Genomic DNA, 9,903 nt, shown 5'->3' on the forward strand with positions numbered 1-9,903 from the left:
GCAGCCATGTAAATGAAGTAATTAGGTCAGGAGTGCCAGGTAAGCAGATAGATAACAGTCTAGTGAGCAGGCAGTCTTTACTCTAAGGAAAATCAACACAAGGTGTGCAGTGATACATGTAAGAGGATGTGCAGACAAGAAGTATCTGAATATGGCATTTTAATTAATACAAATGAGGACTAAACACATGATGTTACTGATCACTGGAGTTTTAAGTATGAATAGCAAACAGGTAGGATAAGCAACTAGAAACTGCTTGGCAGAAGACAATAACAAATAGAATCTTATACATAAAGAAAAGCCATAGCTTGAATTCCAGCTACTACTCAAGAGGCAGTAGTCACAAGTTGCAATAAGGGAGATTCTGTTTGGACATAAGGGAAACATTTTACACATCAGGAAAGGTGTGGCATTGGAAGATAGCCCCTGAGAGGCTGTGCAAGCTCCATCCTTGGATATTTTCTGAAATCAACTGGACAAGACCCTGCAGCCTTGCCTGGATGTTAGCCTTGCTTTGAGCAGGAAGCTGGAACAGAGAACTCCAGAGGACCCTTCAAACCTGAATTTTTCTATGATACTCTGACACCAAGAGCTGGATGCCATATTGTTTGATGACAAGGTGCTATGCTTACTATCTACTACACTGCAACAAAACCAGTCCAGTTAGTTACTGCCAGTTAGGTGATGTGACTGGATGAGTCTGCTCTATAATGAGCAGGATTATAAAGACCCTGAAGCTGCCAACTGGCATCAGTGGATGGATGGCTGTGCTCTGGAATACAAGTAGCAGGGCAGAATCCATACAGCCAGTTCCTAGGTCAATAACAGCATCTAGAAGGAAAAGCAGATTCTGAAGGAAACAGTGACACTCACAGGCAACACCCTCTTGGCCCAGCTCAGCTGTTCATAAGAAATGCAGTAGAACCAGCAACCCATTTTTCYTCAAATGCAAGATCCTAACTGCTCTGCACATTTTGATTGCTGCTGCAATTTATTCCTTCTAGGCCAGCTGGCTAAAAATAGGCACTGCTAAGAAGCGTTTTCACAGGTCAAACCATTCCATGCATGCAATCAATACCACCTTCTTATTACACATCCCAGAAGTAACATATACATACCTTGCAACCTCTGTAAAAGCCTTTTTGGTATGCTGAATTTCATCCAGTACAGCTTTTTGTGACATCTTCTCAAAACACAAGAGGCTACACAGGCTAGCCAGATCGTCTTTAGATGTTGGCAGGYCAAGCTCTTCAACTACTGTTAGAATGATCAGCCCCAGAGCTAGTTTACTTTTTATTACCATGTCCTTCTGTAATGCACTTGCACCTTCTGAATCAAGGAAGGGAAGAGCTATTTTCTTCATATATTTTAGCAGCAAATCATTTACCTAAGACAAAGAAGGGAAAAAACAAACACCCACAMACCAAAGCATTAGTTCCCCTATAAGTCATCTTCTTTCAATGCCATTTTTTTCCTCCATGTCCATTACAGCTAGATACTCAAAAGCCACATGCACCACACAGGCTCTGGTACCACCACAGTATCTAAGTGCACACAGTACTGAACAACACTAAAAGCATCAGGTGTAGTACCCCAGTACCTGTGGCATCTTCATGCCCTGCTCCATGCTGCCTGGTCCCACGGCTCAGTTACTGCTGCACCTCCCCACGCCCAGCACAGCTGGGGAATGTCAAGGAGCAGAGTAGATCTCAGGAAGGAAACTGTTGGCTAAGCAGCCTTACACTTAAGATGCTAGAGGAGGGGACATCTTATGGCCAACTTACATCATCTTATGGCCAACTTACATCATCTTATGCTGCAGCCTTGATCAGCAAGCAGACAGGCTTTAGCTTCCCAGTGGACTCAAGCTGGATGGGAGTCAGTGAAAGGAGAGAGATTTCTGCCCTACCCACAGCCCCCAAAGCTACTCTGAAACTATGTTCCAGGGGTTTCATAGTATTGTGATGCTGGGTGATCCCATGATACCAAAACCACTCCTCTAAAAACACACAGTTGCTTGAACCATTCAGGCTCTCTGCTGAGCTTGGGTAGCCAAGACATACGGTTACGCCAGTATGCCATCTTGTGGCCTCTCCCTTGTATCCAGGAGGAATGAGGCCGCAGAAAGCTAGAAATAAGCAGCCAGTGGTGTGATGCCCCCAAAGAGGATGTGATATTTCTGCCATATTTCATAATTATGCCAGGTAAGAAATCCAGGGCTCCAGAAGCCCTGTCTGCACCAGTCATAAGAACTGGGCCAGGAGGAGCTTGTCTCAAAAAATGTCAGGTTTGGAGTCAAAGACAAGTGCCAAGAAGGCAGTGACAGAGTGACTGGCAGCAAAACTAAAGGGCTAGGCATAGAAAACTAATATCCAGGCAAAACCCTCTCAAAAATCACCATGTCATAGCTCTGCTCCTGACCAAAACTGCAACTAGTTAAAACGACTTGACTGGAAGTTCAAGGTAGGAAGTGGCAATCACCATGAAAGGATCCACATTTGTGGTGTCACACATGATCCTTTTGACTGGAATACCAAATTAGATAAACAACGTCAACAGCAAAATTAAAGCTCTATGTTTAGTAACTGAATTTCTGTCTTCKAGGATCTGTTAAAAGAAAACAGATTACCTTCTCTCTTCCAAAGTTTAACTCTGTCCATARCATTTTCCTGCCATCATGTACACATGGCTCTCTCGTAACAACATAAAATTGTGTTAACTGGGAGAGGAAGTTTCTCAGGTTGACAGGACTCCAGGTGTCTAGAAGGCTGAAGATATTTTCTAGCATAATATTTGCTGCTATTATCTTCCCTTCCACCACCTCTTTGCCTTTATCATGGTAAATTTTGTTSAAGACAGTTTTTATTAGGGAAGGCCTTGCACACACAATATCATCATACTGATGCCATTCTGTAATAAGCAGAGATCAGAACACAGAAGAAAATCATTTGAGAAACAAACACCCATYTGCACATGCCACTGCTCTTCTAGTTGCCCACAGAAATACCCACACTGACCCATTAAGTTTCCAACCTCAGTCAGTGGATTCTAATAAGGCTAGTCCATATGAAGTTAGAATCCATCCCACTAAAAGACCTCTGATTGTGCATAATTGCTCCCAAGACTGATCTGCAACTTGCAGATCAAGTGGAAAAAGCTTACCTCCATTGTTGATCAAGTTGCCTCTYACAATTAAGCAGCGATTCACAAAATTACTCGTTAATGGAGGCTTGTAAATAAATTCATATTCTTCTTCAGCACACTTAACCCAGTATTTGTAAGGAATACATTTATCCTTAATTTCCTTTGCAAGAGTTACACAGCCGTCAATGAGGTATCCATGTYCTGCTAGATGCCTAGATAACACAAAACACAGCAAAGGAGGGCAAAACATAAGTTAGATGCCAGCTGATCTAAGTACTTCTTCTCCATGCATCACCTCAATTTTTAACAGGAACAATGATTATTCTTTCATGATGACTATTCTGGAATACTTATCTGCACTATGAAAACACTYTGTAGCAATACACAATATGGACAAATAGCTAGTCTTACGTATTAAACGAAGTACCATGCTGCATYCTGTTCTCCAGAGCCAACACCCCCCTCCGCCCCCATGTGACTCAAGAGGGTACTTACTTGGTGCAGTTCAGCTCACAAATGTTGTCCTTCCAGTCTTTATAGCCAGAAATGCCTCCAGCCCTGATGAACACTTTATGGGTCTCAGGGTTTAATTTGAAGTCTTTAGACAATATGGCATGGAAATACACTGTAATACCATCTCTTTGGTTCACAGAACTGAAACAGAAAGAATTAAAAAAAAAGTTTAAAACAATTTGTGCTATTTAAAAAAACTGCATTTCTGAGCCACTAGTTTACTGGAAGCAAGAGCCATGAGCTCTGTCAGCATTTCACCCTAAAACCAATGCTACATAGCATGCCTCATGCAAAACCCTCTGATGGGTTCCTAAAGGAAGCACGAAATGCTCTGATAACATCTGTGTAACCTGAAAYGGCTGTGCTTTACCCCTCTTCCAGCTCACGCCCACTGAGCAAAACAAGTTATTCCAACCAAAGCAGCTCTTCGCATACTTAACCCACAAAATCACATGTGTGAAGCAGTCCTGGCCACAGGTTAGAATAAGAAAACAAAATTTTTTTTTTTAACTCATCAGATATTCAAAAGGACTTAAGTGCCAAGTGTACCGCATTAGTCAGTATATGACTTGTGCTGCAACTCCTGATTAAGCACTAACTCTCCTTTGCATGAGCAGCAGTTTGCTTCAGTTTTAAGTCCAGTTCTATTTCCACAGACACAAGATACATGAAGACCTAATCTTAGTACTTCAATCCCCTGCCTCTGTCTGGAGTCCTCCTTGCACCAAATCCTGTAAGTGGAAAATGCTGGGAAGCAGCAAGGATCTTCTCACCTTTGTTCARTCTTATCCACGGATTTCTGGTTCTTTTGCTGCTCTGTGTCCTTGTGACTGTTTTCATTGCCCTTTCTAGCAACCTCTGGCCCTTTGGTCTGATTTATGTTTTTCTCAGTTGCTTCACGTACTTCCTCTTTTTGAGTCTTTGTTTTCTCCTTTGCATTTTCCTTCTGTAATAGGAGCATAAACAGTATGAAATTAAGTCAGAAGACCCTGGAAGTACAACATCAACAGAACTGTTCAGCATCTCCTCCGACAGTAGGAGATACCCAGAACATGAAGCATACCAGCTAACTTCATACTTTTGTCCTCTTGGAACACCAATCCCTCATCAAGACAAACGCAGTMAGGGGAAACTGCTTGTTAAGGAGAATAGAGGATGGATTGCAAGAGGAATCCAATACACACACAACTGGAGGAAGTCAGGTCAATAAGCCATGGATCCCCCAGAGGGCAGAGCATAAAGGAAATGAAAGATAACCACGAACAATTTACAGCTTAACAGGTCTATCCATGACAGGAGAATGGATTCCTACATAGCATGAAGATCTCTTGGTTAGAGGAGATATAACATATCTCAGTGGAGAACACTCCTGGAAGAGCTGTCTGGAGAACAGACAAGTTCACAGCTCTTGGTAGTAACTGAGCAACCATTCAATACTGGAGCTGTGCTAGAACTAACACACAGGAGAACAAAGAGTCACAAGAGACACTTTATAGTGCCACTGCTTTCTCTCCATATGCTCAACCTCATGAACTTCAACTTTATTGACTACAAAAAAGGGAATCAAAGTTAAGAAAGGGAAACATTTTCCAACATGACCAAATACTCACAAGAGTCTTCATTCACACATTTACCTTGGAAGTCAAAGAGCTCATTTGCCGGTTGCTCTCCTGTTTACCCTTCCTGGCCTGTGAGTTTTTGACCACAGGTGGAGCCTCCACATCTTGACTTTGATGTGCAGTGCAAGATGTTGCGGGCTTACTTTCAGGTTCTCCTAYATCAGGGGGAAATCCAGAGGAGATGCTTGTTCCGTCTGCCTTTGAGGCCAGTTTGTCTCTGCTGCCAAAGGACTGGGAATCCAGCCTGGTTTCTGGAAGCTGGCCAGTGTCAGATGCACCACTGTCCCCTTCCACGTTACTCCTGACTGTTTCTCCATGCTCTGCAGTATTTTCACTCCTCACCTTCTCCTCTGAGGCYGCAGAGCTTGTAGATGGGGCATCCACATTACCAGCACTGCTCCGCTTTGATGGGGTCATCGTGTCTACTTTGCTGTGACCATCTTTCGCGATCATTTCCAGACTTTGAGCCTCCTTTTCCAAGTGACCCAAGACACTATCATTTTCACGCACACCTCCACTGTCACCACCAAGTAAATCAGCCTGAGGTTTGGCCACTTCACTGCTTCGTGGAACCAYGCGTGTATCAATCACTTCCGGTGTTTGATCTGGTGCTGTGCTTAGAGAAGGCAAAGAGTTCTGCTCCCCAGAGTCAGAAGGATTCGTCTTTGCTTTATTCTTCTTTCTCTTCTATGAAAAAGAAGGAACAACACAAAATACCAGTTTACTCACAGTAAAAGAGAAATTCTTTGCCACCTCTCTCACTGCAGATAGTACAAACATCATCTTGCTGTGTGGGGTTAAGGGAGAATTATCATGAAGAGAAGGGACAAGACCAGCTACCATCTGATCGTAAATACCCATGAAAACTGGAACCAAACAATAACATCGCATTGCAGTTCAAAGAGAAAGTGAAAACTGTCAGTTCTAACTCAGTTCTGAACTACGTAAGTGTACTTCGCCTGAATGTTGGCCTAAAGGCAGCAACTAGGCCAAGAGAAACCAAGATGGCTGAGGAGACTAGGCCACACTTATTACCTTCGGCAGGTTCAGGTATCTTGTCATGAACTACACTGGAGACCTGATGTGTCTTAAAAATAACTGGGTGGGAGTTATAACCCAGCTCCCCAATGGCTCCCCATGCAATTGCACAACACAGATGAGGGAAGGGGGGGACAGCAAGGAAAAGTGATACATCTGAAGGTTATACTGATGCATGCCAGCTTTGACATGTTTGGAAAACCACGGACTGTCAGTGCTGATGCAGGAAGAATCACGAGCCATAATCCAAAGAACTGTACCTCAGCAGCCATTAAAAATCAAATCAGTAAGTTCTCATCTGATTTATAGTCCTATAGGTCTGATGCAAGTGAGACTTGCTGAGCTCGTTCAAATAAAAATGACTGAGATGCTTCTTTCTTAACTCTTGGGAATCTCAGAAATTTTGACATTTTATTACAAGGTTGTTTTAAGTCATAAGTTAACAAAAAAGGACTGCTCAGAAAAAACTTTTTAAATTCTCTAATTAAAGTTGCTTAAAGGCGATTAGGTGAAATGCAAGTAATTCTTGAGAATTACGTATTTTCAATATTCAAGGCTTTCTCACCAGTAACGCGGAACAGGATATTAAGTGAATCCTGTAGCGTTTCCCTCAATGTAACAAAGGTACTGTTAGGGGTAGCTGTCAGCTGTCCACATGCACATTTACAATGCAAACAAATGTATCTGGAGCTTGCCTAGAAACAAAGGCAGCACTGTCAAATTTGCCAGATTCAGGCAAAAGGGATTAGTGGTGATGTGACCCTGTCTCATTGCATTAGGGAAGACAGAGCAAAAAGTTAGCAGCCTTTCCTGCTCCTCAGCACCGACAAAGAGCCTCACCTTCCGCTGGGACTTTCTAGAGGAACCATTTGTCATGCATTCAGGTGTGGTCTCTGAGGTGCTGCCCTGAGCTCCTATGCTCTCCAGCAGCGATGCCTCTTCCTCCTCGTTTGGTCTGGTGATAGAAGGCGACCCACCTGCAGTGCATTCAGGTGTGGTCTCTGAGGTATTGCTCAAAGCTCTTACACTCTCCAGCAGCAATGCTCCCTCCTCCTTTGTTTCAGTGGTGGAAAGCAGCCCATCAGCACCTTCTCCCTTCAGCTTTCCTCCAGGCTCCACTCCTGCGTCTGGGACTGGAGCTGGCTTCACCTTTCCTCTTTCTGCAATGGAAGCAAGGTTCATTGTTAAATTAAAGAGTCAGGACAGAAAACAGTTCTCAGCTGCTGGTGAGCAAGCAGGGCCTGCTGCTCATTAAATGCATCAGTTCAACACACAAGAGCTGCTTTGTTTCCTCTTCAATAGCCACCACTAGCAATAACACCATCTCCAACCCTAGTAGAGCCTCTTTCCTTCTCCTAGGCCCCTGCAGTCAGTAGCAGATTAATTAAGATAAGAAATTACTGTGTTCAGGTACCAATCTATCTTTATTCTACCTCCAGCTAACAGGCTACTTGCCAAAGCAGCAGGCTCTGTGAGCCACAACTGCCTGCTAAAACTCTCAAGGATCCCCAAGACGTACAGTGACAGGACACTGGCATTTCTCAGCTTTCTTAACCTTCTCCTAACTGGCTGTGTGACCTCTTCCACACAGCTGAAYGTTATGTCCAGGAAGGTATAGGAAATTCTCTTTTCATCTTCAACAGTTTCATCCAGTCCTTAAAACCTTCTGTGGAAAGGCAGCTCAGATCTGAACCAAGTGTCAGAATGGATCTCCATCTTCTATATATCTGTTTCACAGGCTCTTCAGCACTGCCCCTGCCCTGTTTTAGAGAGCAGAAGCACTTAACCTTTTTGAGAAGAGATCAACCAACACCAAAGGACATCATTGATTTCTTTTGGGTATTTTTGGAAGCAGGAGCACACACACATCAAGGTGAAGGTCAGCTCATGGCCCTTTTGAGTGTTACAGCCTGAAGGGTGCACCATGCTTAACGACAGCAGGTTGTTCTGTGTCTGAACCAAACATCCTTTGCAATATTGTTTCACATCTAATTTAATGTCATGCCATTATCCAAAGAGTTTAAACTCCTGCATGAGTCACTGCTCCTCAGCAACTCCTCTGTTGACAGGGCTTGATCTGCACACATTTACTTGGGGGAACTCTCTGGTCCCTCAGASCATATTTATGACAGAGCAGGGTCAAAGCTTTGGGACCACCAGAACAGATGCTTTGGACATTTTTCCTACAGCATTTAAAACCTGAAGATCTCAGGTTTGTCACCTTGCCATTCTGGATTGCATAAGGATCTATACAGATTTGATCTTGTCAGTACTACAACAGGCCAATTCTGATTTAGCAGATTCTTTTAGGACCTAGTTCTTCATTTCAACACATCAAAAGCTGTTCTGGTGATTTGGGCCTTTCTCTCTTTAAGCAGAGAAGGGATCAGGCRATATTTCCTCCAGTGTAACTGCTTTAATTCTGTGTACTCAAATCTCTTACTACTGGTGGAGGCAAAATTAGTATGTTGTCAAGAAGAGACAGAAATACAGACAGGAAGTTGTAAACCTAACAGTACTATGAGGATAGGAAATTCTGGTTCAGTAGAAACTAAATTGGTGTTTGCAGCGCTGTATTCCATAGAAACGGCACCGGTTCACTGGCAAAACGGGAACCAGTTCAGCATTGGAGAGCTGAGTGCGGAGCATATGCGTGGGAGGTATCAAAGACTGAAACCCTTCTTTCCATCCCCCTCCAGTCACTGCAAAGCAAGGAAAGCTCCAGACAAGCCACGTAAGTGCCGGGGCTGGCACAAGAACCAGCCGCTGCCCTCAGCCTTTGGTGGCCGCGCAGCAGCCAGCCCCCGATGTCGATGTCGTCGCCCACCGCTCGCCCCACGTCGCACCCTCCTACCTGGCTCCTTGTGCCCCGTGCTGGTGCCGGGAGGCAGCGGGGCCCCACAGCTGCTGCAGAAGTTGGGAGAATCATCTTGAGAGACAAAGCCGCACTTGGGGCACTTCATGCTTCCCCGGCGCAAACGCTGCGCTGAGCTTTTCGGAACCACGGCGGGGAAGAGAACGGGACGGGGCAGACAGAGAAATACAAGCAATTAACGCAAAACAACGAACCTTCGCCATGCCATCTTTCCCCCTGCTCATTTTCTATTTTCAGGAAACAAACTGAAAAAGCAAGACAGGGATGCGAAGGTTTCGCAGAGCACTGCCGGGCACAAAAGGGACCGCCTCATACCCTAGCTGGGCACAACTAACAGCCTGGGGTAGAACAGCAGAAAAAAAATATATATATACATATATGTGTGTGTGTGTGTGTGTGTGTGTATAAAATATATATATATTAAATATATATATATATTAAAAAAAAATTTTTTTTAAACATATTCCACTCTGCGTGGAAACCTTTTAGGAATAAACGCGTTTGGGGACGCAAGTTTCTGACTCTGCCCCTCCTCGACCAGCGCTGCCGAGCTGCGTCGCCTCCCGCGGCCCTTCGGCTCGCGGCCCCCCTTTACCTCACGTCCGCAAACCGCCACGCAGGGGGCGAGGACCCCCGCGAGGGCCGCGCCGCCCGGCCCCGGCCCCGGCCTCAGCCTCGGCCCCGGCGCCGGGCCGCTCCCCAAACGCTTCTCCG

General features: G+C 44.7%; 1 protein-coding gene across 1 annotated transcript in view; it reads right to left on the reverse strand.

Annotated features, from left to right (window-relative positions):
• RNF213 (ring finger protein 213) overlaps positions 1-9,305 on the reverse strand; it is a 55,397-nt gene extending 46,092 nt beyond the window's left edge. The window contains exons 1-8 of the mRNA XM_026081998.1: positions 9,169-9,305; positions 7,155-7,474; positions 5,292-5,963; positions 4,431-4,603; positions 3,640-3,798; positions 3,163-3,356; positions 2,630-2,910; positions 1,119-1,387 (exon numbers count right to left, since the gene is read on the reverse strand). Of these exons, the coding sequence (XP_025937783.1) occupies positions 1,119-1,387; positions 2,630-2,910; positions 3,163-3,356; positions 3,640-3,798; positions 4,431-4,603; positions 5,292-5,963; positions 7,155-7,474; positions 9,169-9,277 (2,177 nt within the window). The 5' untranslated portion in view covers positions 9,278-9,305. The remainder of the gene's footprint in view (positions 1-1,118; positions 1,388-2,629; positions 2,911-3,162; positions 3,357-3,639; positions 3,799-4,430; positions 4,604-5,291; positions 5,964-7,154; positions 7,475-9,168) is intronic.
• Positions 9,306-9,903: the final 598 nt, after the last annotated feature.

This window comes from Apteryx rowi, unplaced genomic scaffold (assembly GCF_003343035.1).
Source record: "Apteryx rowi isolate R43461 unplaced genomic scaffold, aptRow1 scaffold_564, whole genome shotgun sequence".
In the NCBI taxonomy this organism is placed as follows: Eukaryota; Metazoa; Chordata; class Aves; order Apterygiformes; family Apterygidae; genus Apteryx; species Apteryx rowi.